General features: G+C 40.3%; 1 protein-coding gene and 3 long non-coding RNA genes across 4 annotated transcripts in view; 3 read left to right on the forward strand and 1 right to left on the reverse strand.

Moving 5' to 3' along the window:
* The window catches only part of LOC134653933 (disks large homolog 5), a 45,622-nt gene extending 27,630 nt beyond the window's left edge, over window positions 1–17,992 (reverse strand). The window contains exons 1-11 of the mRNA XM_063509303.1: window positions 17,353–17,992; window positions 17,092–17,147; window positions 16,045–16,307; window positions 13,400–13,515; window positions 12,566–12,688; window positions 12,019–12,136; window positions 7,137–7,282; window positions 5,214–5,337; window positions 3,721–3,833; window positions 2,313–2,419; window positions 1,322–1,461 (exon numbers count right to left, since the gene is read on the reverse strand). Of these exons, the coding sequence (XP_063365373.1) occupies window positions 1,322–1,461; window positions 2,313–2,419; window positions 3,721–3,833; window positions 5,214–5,337; window positions 7,137–7,282; window positions 12,019–12,136; window positions 12,566–12,688; window positions 13,400–13,515; window positions 16,045–16,307; window positions 17,092–17,134 (1,293 nt within the window). The 5' untranslated portion in view covers window positions 17,135–17,147; window positions 17,353–17,992. The remainder of the gene's footprint in view (window positions 1–1,321; window positions 1,462–2,312; window positions 2,420–3,720; window positions 3,834–5,213; window positions 5,338–7,136; window positions 7,283–12,018; window positions 12,137–12,565; window positions 12,689–13,399; window positions 13,516–16,044; window positions 16,308–17,091; window positions 17,148–17,352) is intronic.
* LOC134653873 (uncharacterized) lies at window positions 14,330–14,743 on the forward strand. Its single transcript, XR_010097293.1, has 3 exons — window positions 14,330–14,448; window positions 14,487–14,617; window positions 14,661–14,743. It is a non-coding gene; the product is annotated as an uncharacterized LOC134653873 (long non-coding RNA).
* Window positions 15,015–15,428, forward strand: LOC134653872 (uncharacterized). Its single transcript, XR_010097292.1, has 3 exons — window positions 15,015–15,133; window positions 15,172–15,302; window positions 15,346–15,428. It is a non-coding gene; the product is annotated as an uncharacterized LOC134653872 (long non-coding RNA).
* LOC134653955 (uncharacterized) lies at window positions 15,694–16,144 on the forward strand. The gene is made up of 3 exons (XR_010097298.1): window positions 15,694–15,818; window positions 15,857–15,987; window positions 16,031–16,144. It is a non-coding gene; the product is annotated as an uncharacterized LOC134653955 (long non-coding RNA).
* Window positions 17,993–19,636: the final 1,644 nt, after the last annotated feature.

Consider the following 19,636-nt stretch of genomic DNA (forward strand, 5'->3'; position numbering starts at 1 on the left):
AAATAGAGACGTATTGAGTAATTTTTCACAATAAATTTACTGCCAAATGCGCCATTTGACTTTGATCCTAATCCGTTCACTAATATGTCTTAAATTTGTTAAATATCTAAAGCCTCGCCATCTACTCGAGTATAGCCCAAAGGTATCGACCTTTGGCCTTTGGCATACCATGGCACAGAATAAATAATGGTACTAAGTACTAAGTAAGTGTTACGATCAGCACAGATATGGCCGCTAGGTGGCGACAGCGCCACGTGCGGCTTATGGCTTTCCCCAAAATTGGGGCCGAACGGATGTACTTTTAGCTACCTGTAGCAAAGCGATGAAATCGCGGAGTGAGACACGCCTGACCATGGCTTGTTCGAGGTTATCTCCTTGTCCAAACATGCAACACTTATAGCACTTCATCGACATACCTTGGTCTACCATTGTACCTGGCTATTACTCACGGTCTTGATCGAGGTTGCTCCTTGTAACACTTTCACAACCACTACCAATAACTGGTCCCAATCTGCAACAATTATAACACTTCATAGACATACCTCGGCCTCTCGTGCGTCGTTCAGGTCGGCGACGGCGCGATCGAGTTGTTTCCGTAGTCGGTACAGCTCCTGGATAGCTTGTTCAAGTGACCCTTGTAACTTCCTGGATAAGTGGTCCAAACATGCAACAATTATAGCACTTCATAGACATACCTCCGCCTCTCGTGCGTCGTTCAGGTCGGAGACGGCGCGATCGAGCTGTTTCCGTAGACGCTACAGCTCCTGGATAGCTTGTTCAAGTGTCCCTTTGTAACTTCCTGGATAAGTGGTCCAAACATGCAACAATTATAGCACTTCATAGGCATACCTCGGCCTCTCGTGCGTCGTTCAGGTCGGCGACGGCGCGATCGAGTTGTTTCCGTAGTCGGTACAGCTCCTGGATAGCTTGTTCGAGATTGTCCCCTTGTAACTTCCTGGATAAGTGGTCCAAACATGCAACAATTATAGCACTTCATAGACATACCTCGGCCTCTCGTTGTGAGTCGTTCAGGTCAACACCGGCGCGGTCTAGCTGTTTCCGTAGTCGCTACAGCTCCTGGATAGCTTGTTCGAGATTGTCCCCTTGTAACTTCCTGGATAAGTGGTCCAAACATGCAACAATTATAGCACTTCATAGGCATACCTCGGCCTCTCGTTGTGCGTCGTTCAGGTCGGCGACGGCGCGATCGAGCTGTTTCCGTAGCCGCTACAGCTCCTGGATAGCTTTATCGAGTGTCCCCTTGTAACTTCCTGGATAAGTGGTCCAAACATGCAACAATTGTAGCACTTCATAGACATACCTCGGCCTCTCGTTGTGCGTCGTTCAGGTCTGCCACGGCGCGATCGAGCTGTTTCCGTAGTCGCTGCAGTTCCTGATTGGCTTGCTCGAGATTGTCCACGCGCTCTTTGTCGGCGCCATCGCCGGACATACCCACTAGACCTGCAAAAATTCAATTATAGTCTGGCAAAAAGGAGTAGAAATTAAAAAGTGGCAATACTTTTACTGTGATAGGTACTCTTATATTTTAGTTTTATTATTATTTTTCTCTTAGTTTATTGTTGTATGCACAAATAGCTCTGTTTTACTCTGTAGAAAACAATTTGAATTAACATGATGTTAAAATATTTTCATTAAGGAAACTGTAAGTCTAGTTTTAAGAAAATTTCCAGTGTTATATATAACTATAAAAGACTGTTTGTTTCTTGAATAAATAAATAAATAAATAAATAAATAAATAAGTAAATAAATACTGTAGTGTTGTCCCTTTCAAATTAATCTAAGAAAAACGGGACACTATATTGTTGCCACTTTTTAATTACTACTATTTTTGTCAGACTGTAGGTTTAGGTATCGCAACGCGAAAATTCCACACAAGTTTTCCTCATGCCCCAATATGAAAGACGTTGCGGTGCGACACACAACACAAAAATACATAAAGTGTCATTCTATGGAACTTGCTAACTGTGTAAACAAACCGCCATATTGAAATTGTATCTAAATGATGAATTTACTAGTGACTTGTTAACATAGTTAGCAAGTTCGATAAAATGACACTTTAGGCTAATCAGATACATTGACTCATCTCATAAAATCATAACACAGGATATGATTTGTTATTAAACTTAAATACCCCCAGCCCCAGCCCCATATGTACTGTAAAACGTTGTTCGATACACGTGCGAATAGGTAATTCGCAACTCGTGTCGATTTAAAACACTCCCTTCGGTCGCGTTATCGCCACTCGTTTCGAATTTCCTCTTTTTCGCACTTGTATCGAAAATAACTATTACCTTGTAACTTATCCAACGAGGGATCATTGGAATGTTGTCCGTTGAGGAACCCGTCGGTACCAACACCGCTTGCGAGCCCCAAGTGGTGATACGCTGAGTTGTCTTGTCTGCCAACAATATTTGAGTTATAGATGGTTAAGCAGATCTTGTCAGTAGAAAAAGGCGGCAATTTTGAAAAATGTAGGGGATAAGGGATATCGTCCCATAGAAAATTTGAATTTCGCGCCTTATTTATAGGGTTCCGTACCTCAATCATGCGCCTGTCTGCCTGACCATCCCCCCCCCCCTCTCCGAAACTACTGGGTCTACAATGTTGAAAAAAATACACAAAATAGTTCTTGACCTATAGATGACAGGAAAACCTATTAGAAATGTGCAGTCAAGCGTGAGTCGGACTTAATGTACGGAACCCTTGTACGGAGTCCGACTCGCACTTGGCCGGTATTTCATCACGCTGGCACCTATTTAACACTGAAAATGTCTGTCCATTTTATTTTATTTTTATTCATGAACAATATGACAATTGTTAATTGGCTACTTTCCTACTAGTCAAACCAACTTCTTTTTTAGACCTGTCAAAACGATTCGCTAATATGGAATTTATATGAAAACATGTGTAGTGACGTCACGGTCAACTAATCTACTTTTTATATTTCAATCCGATTTATTAAATTAAGTAGAGGAAAGTACCCAATTGTATTTGAACATAACTACATACTAAGTTCCTTAAATCTAGGTCCTTAAATTAGGTCTAAGGTCCATTCATTCACAAGGTAGCTGACGCTTGAACGTGCACGGCATTTGTACCGATTTTTTGACAAACTGCTACAAATTGACGAAGTGCTTATTTACCGGGATTTCCCTAGTGTGGATGTGTTCTGTGGAGTCTTCAGGTCGGTGCACTCCTTGATGGCGCGGTCGCGGTCCACGAGCGCGGGGTCAATATCTCGACGTTATTACTTAAAACTTGTGTGTGGACAGCATGACAACTGGCGCCGCCATGTTTGACGTTGATCAGTTTGTTGTTAGTATATTTACCGTGATTTTCCTAGTGTGGATGTGTTCTGTGGAGTCTTCAGGTCGGTGCACTCCTTGATGGCGCGGTCGCGGTCCACGAGCGCGGGGTTAATATCTCGACGTAATTACTTAAAACTTGTGTGTGGACAGCATGACAACTGGCGCCGCCATGTTTGACGTTGATCAGTTAGTTGTTAGTATATTTACCGGGATTTCCCTAGTGTGGATGTGTTCTGTGGAGTCTTCAGGTCTGTGCACTTCTTGATGGCGCGGTCGCGGTCCACGAGCGCGGGGTCAATATCTCGACGTAATTACTTAAAACGTGTGTGGACAGCATGACAACTGGCGCCGCCATGTTTGACGTTGATCAGTTAGTTGTTAGTATATTTACCGGGATTTTCCTAGTGTGGATGTGTTCTGTGGAGTCTTCAGGTCGGTGCACTCCTTGATGGCGCGGTCGCGGTCCACGAGTGCGGACTCGATCTCGCGACGAAGACTCTCCGCCTGTAAACAATTCAAAATTTGTGTTATACAGGGTGGCCAACTTAGAGGTATACAACTTTTTTTTGCCGCCATTTTATTTTGGCGGTAAATATGACAGTTATTGCATGAAAATTAGTTTGTGTAGATACGGCAAATTTATTATGGAGCGTTTTACGACGGAACAACGTGTTTTAATCATTAAAAACAATAGAAACATTAAAAATAACGTTTCCCGGTCGATTAATTTCGAGAAACGGTGACATTGACTGGCCCCCAAGATCGCCTGATTTAACAGCTCCTGACTTTTTTCTGTGGGGCTATCTAAAGGGACGTGTCTATGCTAATAGGCCAACGAACCTTCAGCAATTAAAACAAAATATTCGAAACACTGTCGCTGAGATAACGCCAGAAATGTGTGAAAAAGTGATGAAAAACGCGATGAAAAGGGTTCGCATCTGCCATGCTGCTAGAGGTGGACATTTGTCTGACATTATTTTCCATGTGTAATTGCTGACCCTACATATTATATTTAACAAGGAATACTTAATATTTTTTTATGTTTTATAGCATAAAATTTCAAAAATAAAGTGTATACCTCTTATTTGGCCACCCTGTACTATGCTCCAGGCCATAAGGCCAGAAAAACGGCCAGTATAGGCATTAACACAGAATAAATAATAGTACTAGGTACAGAAGATTCACTCTCTAACAAAACGCGTCTTATAAGACAGATATGACCGGTAGGTGGCGCGAGAGCCAGCAGGCGTCCGTTTCGTTCGTAGTACTATGACTAGACACCACAATTGGTGTGGGTTGCATGTACTTGTAGGTACTTTTAGCGACGCGACGAAATCGCGGTGTGAGCCACGCCTGGCATTAGTGAAAAATTTATTGCTCTTTGAACTGGAACTTTTAGTTTTCGTCGTCTGTACAAGGCACGTTTAAAAAAAATTGCTAATTATTGGACTAGAGCGAAAGGGGATTTGGTTATTTAAAATTGATCTTTTGCTAATGGGGTTTGTGTGGTAATTACTCTGCCACCAATGTAATTAGGCACAGATCTGAAGATGGTCTTTAAGATCACTACACCTTATAAAACAAAGTCCCCCGCCACGACGCTATAAACTCAAAAACGAATGAACGGATTTTCATGCGGTTTTCACCTATCAATAGAGTGATTCTCGAGAAAGATTTAGCTGAGGTGGAAAGTATATGTATCACCTGTAGAGCTTGTGCGCGTTGCTTTTCTCTAGAGAGCTGTAACGCGGATTCTAAAGCTGTGCCACCCTTTCCAGCACCGCATAGAGATCGTCTGTGACTGTCTCCATTTCTTAGTGGACTGTGTATTATAAAGACAACCTACACTATTTTAATATGAGCTGAGGGAACTATATGTATCACCTGTAGAGCTTGTGCGCGTTGCTCGTCTCTAGAGAGCTGCAACGCAGATTCTAAAGCAGCCACCCTTTTCATCGCCGCCTGAAGGTCGTCTGTGAGTTTCTCCATCTCTTTATGAACCGTGTCCCTGTGAAAAACATAATCATTAATACACGTATTTCATATCCTCCCACAGACAAGACATCCTCTAGACTGAGCATAGTAACCTGGGATGTTGCGGATGCCGATTTTTTGACATCCGCGGATGCGGATGCGGATGCGGATTTTTAAAGGCTCACATCCGCGGATGCGGATGTCAAGATAGGTACATAAAAAACGTCAAATATTACATTTTAGTAATTTTTATTTAAAAAAACCGGCCAAGTGCGAGTCGGACTCGCGTTCCAAGGGTTCCGTACATTAAGTCCCACTCACGCTTGACTGCTAATTTCTAATAGGTTTTTTTGGCTAATGACTAAATTACCTAGCAGTCTAGCACTTACGCCGATGCTAAGACGTTCCTGTACCGAACTGTTCCACATCCGCATCCGCATTAAATCCGCATCGATTTTATGCGGATGCGGATGCGGATGTTGAAAATAATGCGGAAGTTCCGCGGTTGCGGATGCGGATATTCGCAACATCCCTGATAGTAACGCTCACAGAACAAGTAGAATGGCGACGCGAGCAGGGTACGTGTCGCCGCCGGTTATGAGCAAACGCTCGCATGCTAGTACTCGCCCGCGCTGACCGAAAAACGTAAACATGCATTTTGCGCCACAATAACGTTCAGATTAAGAAGCCAGACATCAAATGTGTCTAAAGGAGGCGTATCCATTCACCAGGCACACAAGTTTTTACTACCGTTGCGCGAGAAATGTGGAAATGTGGAGAGGAACGAGCGGCGACACCGGTTCCGATACTAACTGCGCGCGATAGCCGTTCTAACCTCTTTAATATGTTCTGTGGTAACGCTAGCACCACGGTAGCGCCACGCCACTATATACGGTAGTTTTACGGTAAGTGTCAGAATCCCGTGCCGTGATTGGTCCGTGTCTTTGAACGCACCAATCACGGCACGGGATTCGCTCACCTCGTCCCCCGCACCCCCGTATTTTTGGCAGCATCGGTTTCATGAAATAATTGCTCTAAACTCCGTCTAGAGGATTCCTAGTCTATGTAACCTCCTAAGGCCCAAGTTCCTACCTATAGTACCTATTCAGTTCGATGTAATTTAAACCATGTTCAATTGGAACAGTCGCTTTTGCTTTGTTTCGTTCAATTTTCAAACAACGCAAAATCAACTCTATTTCCTACAGTTTAGGTTCAAATTTCAGTGGGAAATTTTGGATGTTTCGTTTGTATGGAGGATATTATTTCAATCCGTTGTAATTTATATCTTAACATGAATAAAATAGAGTTAATATTTAAAACACCCGCTCTCTCGTATGAAGGGTGTAACAGAGTCTATGATTATTACAAGGTAGAAAATCAGATTTTGATAACCTAGCAAACACAAACTAAAGATATAATAGCAATGTATGTAGCAATGCATGTGTGTGTGTGATGTCCGGTCTCGCCTAGTGGGTAGTGACTCTGCCTGTGAAGCCGATGGTCCTGGGTTCGAATCCCGGTAAGGAGATTTATTTGTGTGAGCACAGATATTTGAGTCTTTTGTCTGAGTACCCACAACACACCTTCTTGAACTTACTGTGGGCGTGGAACTTTCGGGCGTGGCTCGTCAACCACACGTGACAAGTCATGGCACTCATTGGGTATATCAGGTTTTCAGATTATTACTGATTTTTCGATCCAATTCCCCAGTTTTTTTTTTTACTTACATACTTGAATGCCAGCCTCGTGACACTAAACGGCCTCGCTTCAATATTCAATTCAGTTTTAATTTAATTTTAATTAAAAAATCCCACTTTTCGTAATTCTTATTACCTCTCGCTCATTATAAGCGTGTACTCGGCCATAGCAGCGTTCCGCTCGTCCGTTAGCCTCTTCATATCGGCACGGTCCCGAGCGCCGCCCTCCCATTGGCGGACAACGTTTGCTACTTGCTGCTTTAGAGTGTTTCGTTCACGAATCTGTAAAAAAAAATGGTCGTCTGTAAAGTCGGTTTACGGACGATAATTTTGCGTGATAACGTCATAAGAAATCATTGATGAAAAATTGCATACTTTTATACGTTACCATGGAGATCTGTCCACAACGTGACACTTTTTCGTGCATGCTACCGGTGTTCATCAATTTATAAGACGTTATCACGTCAACAAACACAATTTGTCTTTTTCAAAATAAGCGGCACATATGAAAAAGTAGGCGCGAAGGATCGAAATTTTATACAAATATCGAGTTTCGCGCCTTTTTCTACTGTCAAAGTTGCTTACTAGAGTATATTCTACATCGTGAGCCCGCGTCTACTGTTGGAGCTGTCATTGAACTATGGAACTTAACTTTTGTACAGAAGGTTCAAAGTCATTCTGTGAGATCGTGGTTTTTCAGGCGGTTCTCCAACACGATGTGTGGCACGTCTTACTAGAGTCAGAGGAATTTGAACCTTCTATACAGTAATTACGTTTCATATTTGAGTGGCGGAGATGTGAGATACGTAGTATAAAAACAAAGATCACACTTACATTTTCACTAAATAGTCCACTTTTGCTAAGCTAATACGTATATCGAAATAATAAGTTAGAACTGCTGTTTAATTACACAACTACCCTCCATGTATATTTCTTGACCATAACTGTCAGAACATTAGTAACGTAAATAAAGTATCCTATAATAATAAGCCATGATATTAAATTCGTATTAATTTGCTATTAATTATTCTATAATAAATTAAATTAAAATGTAGCAAATACATTTGTTAAATTGAATTATTATGATAACCGGATGTGCCGCAAACATCTTACTTGTTATTCCTACCAAGAAGTGGTGGAAGGGGTGAAGTCTGATCGAATATAAGCGGGTGTCTGACAGTTGTGGCTCACTTCTCAGTTGGAGAGCTAACAATGACAAACGAAGCTAAGTATCTATTTTATTGTGTTTTTATGACTTTTATGTTTTCTTTGTGTTATAGTCTGATGGTATGTACGTTACAACCTTTGATGACCTTTTAACAATTGCTATGTAACGTATATTCCAACTGATTACGGTGTAATACATCAAGTAGCTTATTGCTAGATCTTTATTACTGTTTTAAATTATGTCAAGTGTGTACGGTAAGGTAGCCAGTACTAACTATAAGCCACCGATATCTATTACGCAGCGTACCTACTTGACTAATTAATTTAGCAATACAATTATTAAGATTTTTGTGAATTATGTGGTAATAAAGCCGATTAATTGTTCAGTAAATTTACAATATACTTTTACTTACAATTTGCTTATATAAATATATTACTTAAATAATGTTTGCCATTTTTATATTCTAAACCTTGTAGTTGTCCCTATAATAAATACATTACTTGAGCAATAACTAACTGATCTTAATTAAATACTGCATTACATCCTGATTTCCTATGTTATTAATGATTTTACTGGTGGTAAATCTGACATCAGAAGTGGGATAGTATCCAGCTACATTTTACATATATACTTATATAATTTCAGATGAATTTGGAAGCTGTGGAAAGCCTTCTGATAGCGGTTACGAAAACCGTCTCCGGTGCTCGCGGAAGAGACAAAGACATCGCTTTGCCCACCTTTGACCCACTACAAGCGACAGTGGAGCAGAGTCCTGGTGTACCATGAAGCTATCGTCACGTAGGTAATTAATATGTTTAAATGTGCAATGATTCGTCAGATTGGCCGAACGATATTTGGAAAGGTATTTTTTTTTGTATTTTACACAAGATAATATCTACTGTAGATTTGATATGTGATCGCTATGTCTGTGTATGATTTGGCATTTATGATACATGCTACCGAGGCTGACGTGATGTGATAAGTAAAACAGTAGCATGGTGATTGTAACTAGGATTATTGCTGCCGAGCCAACGAGCTCTCGCTTGATGTAAGTGAAAAAGTAGCAATATAGGGACCTGCTGCAGAGCCTGTGTGCCCCACTTGATGTTATAAGTGGACCAGTAGCCAACTCAGGGCGATACATGCTACCGAGGCTGACTTGATGTGATAAGTGCCCGTAGCATGGTGATTGTAAGTAGGATAATTGCTGCCGAGCCTGCGAGCCCTCGCTTGATGTAAGTGAAAAAGTAGCAATATAGGGACCTGCTGCCGAGCCTGCGAGCTCTCATTTGATTAATGTGATATGTGATATAGTATCTGACTAATAAAAAATAGTCATTGCATACACTAAGTTTAATATGATTGCAGAAATAAGGTACTTCGAGAACGAAGCACCTGTCAGTATGGCCGTGTGAGATACGTAGTATAAAAACAAAGATCACACTTACATTTTCACTAAATAGTCCACTTTTGCTAAGCTAATACGTATATCGAAATAATAAGTTAGAACTGCTGTTTAATTACACAACTACCCTCCATGTATATTTCTTGACCATAACTGTCAGAACATTAGTAACGTAAATAAAGTATCCTATAATAATAAGCCATGATATTAAATTCGTATTAATTTGCTATTAATTATTCTATAATAAATTAAATTAAAATGTAGCAAATACATTTGTTAAATTGAATTATTATGATAACCGGATGTGCCGCAAACATCTTACTTGTTATTCCTACCAAGAAGTGGTGGAAGGGGTGAAGTCTGATCGAATATAAGCGGGTGTCTGACAGTTGTGGCTCACTTCTCAGTTGGAGAGCTAACAATGACAAACGAAGCTAAGTATCTATTTTATTGTGTTTTTATGACTTTTATGTTTTCTTTGTGTTATAGTCTGATGGTATGTACGTTACAACCTTTGATGACCTTTTAACAATTGCTATGTAACGTATATTCCAACTGATTACGGTGTAATACATCAAGTAGCTTATTGCTAGATCTTTATTACTGTTTTAAATTATGTCAAGTGTGTACGGTAAGGTAGCCAGTACTAACTATAAGCCACCGATATCTATTACGCAGCGTACCTACTTGACTAATTAATTTAGCAATACAATTATTAAGATTTTTGTGAATTATGTGGTAATAAAGCCGATTAATTGTTCAGTAAATTTACAATATACTTTTACTTACAATTTGCTTATATAAATATATTACTTAAATAATGTTTGCCATTTTTATATTCTAAACCTTGTAGTTGTCCCTATAATAAATACATTACTTGAGCAATAACTAACTGATCTTAATTAAATACTGCATTACATCCTGATTTCCTATGTTATTAATGATTTTACTGGTGGTAAATCTGACAGAGACGTATCACTAGCTCGCGACCATTGGAGCTGTCATTCAACTATGGAACATAAGTTCTGTACAGAAGATTCAAATTCCTTTGACCAGTGAATGTGAACTTACGACAGCGTTCCTTTCTTGCGTGAGTTCGTGGCACTGCGTCTTCAGGCGGCTGTTATCCAACACGATGTGAGGCACGTCTTACTAGAGTCAGAGGAATTTGAACCTTCTACACAGTAATTACGTTTCATATTTCAGTGGCAGCGACGTATCACTAGCTCGCGACCGTTCAACTATGGAACATAAGTTCTGTACAGAAGATTCAAATTCCTTTGGCCAGTGAAATACTTGTGAACTTACGACAGCGTTCCTCTCTTGCGTGAGTTCGTGGCACTGCGTCTTCAGGCGGCTGTTATCCAACACGATGTGGGGCACGTCTTACTAGAGTCAGAGGAATTTGAACCTTCTATACAGTAATTACGTTTCATATTTGAGTGGCAGCGACGTATCACTAGCTCGCGACCAGGGATGTTGCGAATATCCGCATCCGCATCCGCAACCGCGGAACTTCCGCATTATTTTCAACATCCGCATCCGCATCCGCATAAAATCGATGCGGATTTAATGCGGATGCGGATGTGGAACAGTTCGGTACAGGAACGTCTTAGCATCGGCGTAAGTGCTAGACTGCTAGGTAATTTAGTCATTAGCCAAAAAAACCTATTACAAATTAGCAGTCAAGCGTGAGTGGGACTTAATGTACGGAACCCTTAGAACGCGAATCCGACTCGCACTTGGCCGGTTTTTTGAAATTAAAATTACTAAAATGTAATATGTGACGTTTTTTATGTACCTATCTTGACATCCGCATCCGCATCCGCATCCGCGGATGTGAGGGTTTAAAAATCCGCATCCTCGGATGTCAAAAAATCGGCATCCGCAACATCCCTGCTCGCGACCATTCAACTATGGAACATAAGTTCTGTACAGAAGATTCAAATTCCTTTGACCAGTGAATGTGAACTTACGACAGCGTTCCTTTCTTGCGTGAGTTCGTGGCACTGCGTCTTCAGGCGGCTGTTATCCAACACGATGTGGGGCACGTCTTACTAGAGTCAGAGGAATTTGAACCTTCTATACAGTAATTACGTTTCATATTTGAGTGGCAGCGACGTATCACTAGCTCGCGACCATTCAACTATGGAACATAAGTTCTGTACAGAAGATTCAAATTGCTTTGACCAGTGAATGTGAACTTACGACAGCGTTCCTTTCTTGCGTGAGTTCGTGGCACTGCGTCTTCAGACGGCTGTTATCCAACACGATGTGGGGCACGTCTTACTAGAGTCAGAGGAATTTGAACCTTATATACAGTAATTACGTTTCATATTTGAGTGGCAGCGACGTATCACTAGCTCGCGACCGTTCAACTATGGAACATAAGTTCTGTACAGAAGATTCAAATTCCTTTGGCCAGTGAAATACTTGTGAACTTACGACAGCGTTCCTCTCTTGCGTGAGTTCGTGGCACTGCGTCTTCAGACGGCTGTTTTCCTCTTGAATTAGGCGGAGTTTTTCCAAGGTCACGTTGTGATTTTCTAGTAGATCGTCATATCTGTGCACAATGTTCAAAAATAAATTATTTATTATGTTCAAGCGAATGATTAACACTTTTGAATGATAACAGAAATTACTAGTCGAATAAGTAGTCGGCGATAAATAAATAGGCTAGATTTCTAGTGGTCACTTAAGTTCAATTACTGTCAAGTACACACGTAAAAATCTTCACTTATGTATGTTACGTCTATATGAACTTAAAATTGACCACCACTTCACTTCACTAAATTCTTCACTTTTAATTCATTTAAACGTAACACGTAAAAATCTGCAAGTCTCGCACCCAATAAATTCTAATGAAATATAACCAAGTGTATAATGCAGGTGCTTGCAATTTCAACGTCAAAAACTTTTATCAGAAACCTCAATTTTTTTTACAATACCACGAGTTTGTTATCTTGCTGGTGGGACTCAAATGGTTACATACCTCTTCTGGTAGCACTCAAACTCCTCCTTAAGTGCCTCGTATTTTCTGAGTGTGTGGACCAGAGCATCGGAGCTGCCTTCCGCGGTTCCACTTTGCTGTAGATGTTGAACTTCACGCTCCAACCTTTAACAATATTGAAGCATAAGTTAGGATTTTGTTCTGTCTACCCCATTATCAGAATCTCCGGGCCTAAAACACTACATAGAATAAAACAAAGTCGCTTCCCTGTCTGTCTGTCTGTATGCTTAGATCTTTAAAACTACGCAACGGATTTTGATGCGTTTTTTTTAATAGATAGAGTGATTCAAGAGGAAGGTTTATATATAATAAGTTATATATAATTCGGGGCGGGTCGCTAGTTAAGAATACAGTTAAACCTATAAGAGACATTAGTCTAAAGAAATTTTTGACTTTATGATAATTATACTAACGGAGAAAATAAAATGGATAAAAACAAAGCCATACTTACTGTTATTGATATTTACCAGTAAAAAAAAAACATTGTTAGTCGTTACGTTAGTTAATTACTTCAAGCTTCAAGTTAGTTACTCATCAAAATAAGGCCTAATTTCCCATATGAGTTGGAGAGCAGGTATCAGTCACGGTTAATAAAAGTGAGTTCTGGGCTAGAATCAGTGTGGGCCGAATCGTTAATGCAATTGAAAATGTTGGCCATTAACCATTATAAATTGAACCGTAAACTGTAATCGTCCGTTACGGTTTAAGGTTCAATTTATAATGGTTAATGGCCAACATTTTCAATTGCATTAACGTTTCGGCCAACACTGGCTAGAATGCAACCAGTAAAATACTAAGATGTATATGGGGACATACCTTTGATTGTCATTCAGCAAGTCCCCATACTTCCCCCGAAGACTTGAGGCCTCCTGTGCGGATACTTCTAGCTGGTTCATGGCTGCTCTGTGCTGTCCGCGGAAGTATTCCAATTCCTACAACAAAAACATATTTCACATTTGCGTTTTATAATTATTGTTCTTGATCCAGTACCCAAAGAAAGCAGACAATGTATTATAAAGAGGTTACAAAGAACGTGAGAGGTGCGTTGTAGGTACATCGCCCACACTGTAATGTTAACCGACAGTTCGTAAACCTTATTACAAAAGGCATAAGGTCCACCGATGGACAGTTAAGAGTGTTGCTGTTTTTACACATAGATGCAATTTCACTTGACTGGCCACTTGTAGACCTTATCTCGTTGCAATAAGGTTGACAAATGTATTATTTACCTTCATAACATGCTTGCAGCGCCTCGACGTCTCTGTATGCTGCCTCCTAAGCTGATTAAGCTCATGTAGCGCCTTCTCGCACTGCTGTTTCAAGCTCTCATTGGTCTGTTTGTGTTTGTAGTTTTGTTTGTAATTCAGTTAATGTTTGTAGTTAAATTAGTGTTGTATATTTACCTTCATAACATGCTCGCAGCGCCTCGACGTCTCTGTATGCTGCCTCCTAAGCTGATTCAGCTCATGTAGCGCCTTCTCGCATTGCTGCTTCAAGCTCTCATTGGTCTGTTTGTGTTTGTAGTTTTGTTTGTAATTCAGTTAATGTTTGTAGTTAAATTAGTGTTGTATATTTACCTTCATAACATGCTCGCAGCGCCTCGACGTCTCAGTATGCTGCCTCCTAAGCTGATTCAGCTCATGTAGCGCTCCACACACTGCTGTTTCAATCTCTCATTGGTCTGTTTGTGTCTGTAGTTTTGCTTGTAATTCAGTTAATGTTTGTAGTTAAATTAGTGTCGTATTTACCTTCATAACATGCTCGCAGCGCCTCGACGTCTCTGTATGCTGCCTCCTAAGCTGATTCAGCTCATGTAGCGCCTTCTCGCATTGCTGCTTCAAGCTCTCATTGGTCTGTTTGTGTTTGTAGTTTTGTTTGTAATTCAGTTAATGTTTGTAGTTAGTGTTGTATATTTACCTTCATAACATGCTCGCAGCGCCTCGACGTCTCTGTATGCTGCCTCCTAAGCTGATTCAGCTCATGTAGCGCCTTCTCGCATTGCTGCTTCAAGCTCTCATTGGTCTGTTTGTGTTTGTAGTTTTGTTTGTAATTCAGTTAATGTTTGTAGTTAAATTAGTGTTGTATATTTACCTTCATAACATGCTCGCAGCGCCTCGACGTCTCAGTATGCTGCCTCCTAAGCTGATTCAGCTCATGTAGCGCTCCACACACTGCTGTTTCAATCTCTCATTGGTCTGTTTGTGTCTGTAGTTTTGTTTGTAATTCAGTTAATGTTTGTAGTTAAATTAGTGTCATATTTACCTTCATAACATGCTCGCAGCGCCTCGACGTCTCAGTATGCTGCCTCCTAAGCTGATTCAGCTCATGTAGCGCTCCACACACTGCTGTTTCAATCTCTCATTGGTCTGTTTGTGTCTGTAGTTTTGCTTGTAATTCAGTTAATGTTTGTAGTTAAATTAGTGTCGTATTTACCTTCATAACATGCTCGCAGCGCCTCGACGTCTCTGTATGCTGCCTCCTAAGCTGATTCAGCTCATGTAGCGCCTTCTCGCATTGCTGCTTCAAGCTCTCATTGGTCTGTTTGTGTTTGTAGTTTTGTTTGTAATTCAGTTAATGTTTGTAGTTAGTGTTGTATATTTACCTTCATAACATGCTCGCAGCGCCTCGACGTCTCTGTATGCTGCCTCCTAAGCTGATTCAGCTCATGTAGCGCCTTCTCGCATTGCTGCTTCAAGCTCTCATTGGTCTGTTTGTGTTTGTAGTTTTGTTTGTAATTCAGTTAATGTTTGTAGTTAAATTAGTGTTGTATATTTACCTTCATAACATGCTCGCAGCGCCTCGACGTCTCAGTATGCTGCCTCCTAAGCTGATTCAGCTCATGTAGCGCTCCACACACTGCTGTTTCAATCTCTCATTGGTCTGTTTGTGTCTGTAGTTTTGTTTGTAATTCAGTTAATGTTTGTAGTTAAATTAGTGTCATATTTACCTTCATAACATGCTCGCAGCGCCTCGACGTCTCAGTATGCTGCCTCCTAAGCTGATTCAGCTCATGTAGCGCTCCACACACTGCTGTTTCAATCTCTCATTGGTCTGTTTGTGTCTGTAGTTTTGCTTGTAATTCAGTTAATGTTTGTAGTTAAATTAGTGTCGTATTTACCTTCATAACATGCTCGCAGCGCCTCGACGTCTCTGTATGCTGCCTCCTAAGCTGATTCAGCTCATGTAGCGCCTTCTCGCATTGCTGCTTCAAGCTCTCATTGGTCTGTTTGTGTTTGTAGTTTTGTTTGTAATTCAGTTAATGTTTGTAGTTAGTGTTGTATATTTACCTTCATAACATGCTCGCAGCGCCTCGACGTCTCTGTATGCTGCCTCCTAAGCTGATTCAGCTCATGTAGCGCCTTCTCGCATTGCTGCTTCAAGCTCTCATTGGTCTGTTTGTGTTTGTAGTTTTGTTTGTAATTCAGTTAATGTTTGTAGTTAAATTAGTGTTGTATATTTACCTTCATAACATGCTCGCAGCGCCTCGACGTCTCAGTATGCTGCCTCCTAAGCTGATTCAGCTCATGTAGCGCCTTCTCGCATTGCTGTTTCAAGCTCTCATTGGTCTGTTTGCTAAGCGCGTCATACTCGTACGGGGCGTGGACGTGGCCGTGTTTCACATAGTTCTTATCGTAGTTGCTGTCATAGTCAATGGGAATAGGTATGGTGGGCAGCTGGGATGCATTGTGGCGTTCGTTGCTCACGTACGTGTGGGACATTGACTCTGAATGAGAAATGGTGGTGATTAGAAAAAATATAAAACAAATAATTTACTGTTTCATTAGCCTAGCCTTTATTTAGGGTTCCGTACCCAAAGGGTAAAAAACGGGACCCTATTACTAAGACTCCGCTGTCCGTCCGTCCGTCCGTCTGTCACCAGGCTGTATCTCATGAACCGCGATAGCTAGACAGTTGAAATTTTCACAAATGATGTATCTCTGTTGCTGATATAGCAACAAATACTAAAAATAAAATAAAATAAATATTTAAGGGTTAGGTATTTTTTAGGTTTTGCCCACGATGGGTCTTGTAATATTAACATGCAGGTAACTTGTATTATTCAATAAATTAAAAAAAAAAAAAAAGAAAAAAAAAGGGGGGCTCCCATACAACAAACACGATTTTTTTTGCTCTATTTTTTGTTGATGGTGCGGAACCCTCCGTGGGCGAGTCCGACTCGCACTTGGCCGGTTTTTTAAATCAGTACAGTATGTAAGTCTAAATAAATTATCTAATTTAAAAGTGATAGTATGAACAATACCGTACATGGCGGGAAGAAGTTGATAACTGCCGGGAAAATATTGAAGAAATTTGAACCTTATGTAATTATATTTAAAGTTCTAATTTCTTCAATAAAATACCCGAGTTATCAACTTCTTCCCGCCTTGTATGTTATAATCCCATAGTTGCATTATCCCCGTTGACATTACTCAAGTAAGAATTAAAATCTTGTGACATGTACCTTACCTACATGTATGATGTATGTAACAAAGTTCAATTGCACCTACCATTACTGCCATTGCTCTCCAAAGAAGAGTTTCCAGATGCCATAATAATACAGGAGCTGTAGCAAAAAACAATACATAAATATATTAAATGAAAAAAAAAACATTTAGACTATTAAAGCCTAGGGCCATATTATTGCTCTGAAATACAATTTATATCTTCAGTGAATGTCTAATTAACATGTTTTTACTCTACATTGATTGATAAATATAGCTTTTTGCTTATCTTACTCCTTAATAAGCAAAAACCTTGTTAACACTTACTTGTAGGCTTAGGATCTGATGCCCATTATGTCAATCTCCCACAGGATCTGAAATACCAATTTCCAATAAGATCAAAAGTACAAGTAAAAACAATGTTTTACCGATCGCATCATTACTTCAGGGCGCCTGACACATTTTCTACGCTCTAACGACTATTGCAAAACTGAGAAACCGCAAAGGCGGATAGCGTAATACGAATAAAGTAAGTACGTAAGATAATTGACATTACCAATTTTGTGACACGATACAGTCTTAACAGTAAATGGACAAGGTCTATCAACAACTTCACCAAAGCACTGAATTACTTATCAGAGACCAAAAAAAGGCACAAAAGCTCTCCTTTCTCCAGAAAAAAGAACTTCACATCACACAATATAATACCTATCAAATCGACAATGTAAACAAGCTGAAATATCACCAGGAAAGTCCTTACACATAATACATACAGAGTTTCACACGAATCACAGCTAATCCAAGGAAATTAGTGCTAAAACAAAGAGGTAACACAAATTTCTCGTCACTAATTTGCCAACACTTGTCGTCCGTTGCGAGACCTTTTTTTAGCTAGTAGACAAGTGAATGAATGAAATGACGGGCATGACGGACTTGTCGGACATTTTGAACTAGTGTTGCCATTGTAAAAAAAAATCAGTAAAAGCATCTACAGATTGTCGCATGTTGCTATCATGACCAACTCACTTCGTTAATTGTTATTGCATGGGGTTGGCAACTGTCAAAGGTTTGCATAGATGGCGCCATCATAGCTTACCCCTTTTTTATGAGATTTGATTAACTCTGGGCATATTCCCACCTCTTCTCCATTAATTGTTTAAGGAGGAATAACTGGTCTACTGTGCTTCTGTTCCTTCGGAATACACACTGGTCCCTTCGGAATCCCCTATGGAGACAAAAGTTGCTGTCATTCAAACGCTTTTTTAGCGCGCGTTGTAAAAGCGCTCGTAGTTATGAGGCCTTACACAAAAGTGTCGCAATGAGGTTGGCCGGTCGAAGTATTTAGCAGATGGCGCCATCATAGCTTGCCCTGTCAATCTCGTGTAAATTTTTTGTTTTTTAATGCCCTGGATGCCAGCCGTTAAAGCCAAATCTCATAGAGTCTGTGCGGAAAGAGAAGAGTCGTAGAATGTATGGGGCCCATTACATAGTCATACCACGACCCTTCTCTTTCCAAACAGACTCTAGAAAAAGGGGCAGGCTATGATGGCGCCATCTATGCAAACCTTTCACAGTTGCCAATCCCATTAGTTAAGCTTTGGATTCCTCCGAAAAGCTTTGGATTCCTCCGAAAGCGGTGCCGTCAATAGCGGCCGCAAAAGACGGCTTATTTATTTAAAGAAGCTATAGCATCACATAGCATCTTTTTTCTTAAGATGTCAAAAGTAACGCAACGACAAATTCTTCGAGCAACACTGGCTTCCGACTCACGACGAAACCCAAAAATTAGTTTATACTATAGTCGGATTATTCGTATTTGCATTATTTGACACATTATGACTGACGTATATAGAGATGTAACTAACCCAAATCGATTGTCACAGCAAGCGATTACGATTGGATGGCACCTAGACTGAGGTATCGAATTGTGACGTTTAATTTAATAATGTTTAAAAATTTGACGTGTAAAATGTATATTTTATGAATAAAACATTGAATTGAATTGAATTGTTGCGACCTGAAATGAAAAAATTATATCGATTTACTTAGACGACTACCGATTCATAACGGTCCGTCTAAGTAAGTCCGGCCAACCCTAATTAAAAAAAAAACACAACGGTTTGCAATCAGGGAGTGCCGGCAGAAGTGAAAACTCAATGACTATTGCAAAATGCACTATGTATGATTGAGGTTAACGCCATCTAGCGTTAGCGTTAATTACTTGGAACCCCTAAGCACATCACTGATAGTACTCTAGTTATATTAATACCAGTTAGAGCGAAACTCAATAAAGAAAAACTCAATGACATTACATGTAACAGTTTTTCGATCAGGTCACGTGTCCGTCTTACGGTCACGTGATCGTCTTACGCTGTCTCGCTCGAGTTTAACATTTTTTCCCCACCTCAAAAAGTGTCTTCCTTTGTGATTTCGATGTGCAAGACATTTTATTTTACGTTGTATATTGCTGTTGTGAGTGACATGTGTCATATAATGCAAATACGAACGCACAAAGTATAGAATCTTATTTTCGTTTGTCGGATAGCCGGTTTAAACTCTCGGGCGAGCCACGAGACGAGTCGCGAGCCGCGCCACGAGACGCGAGTCCACC

This window comes from Cydia amplana, chromosome 14 (assembly GCF_948474715.1).
Source record: "Cydia amplana chromosome 14, ilCydAmpl1.1, whole genome shotgun sequence".
NCBI classification, from domain to species: Eukaryota; Metazoa; Arthropoda; class Insecta; order Lepidoptera; family Tortricidae; genus Cydia; species Cydia amplana.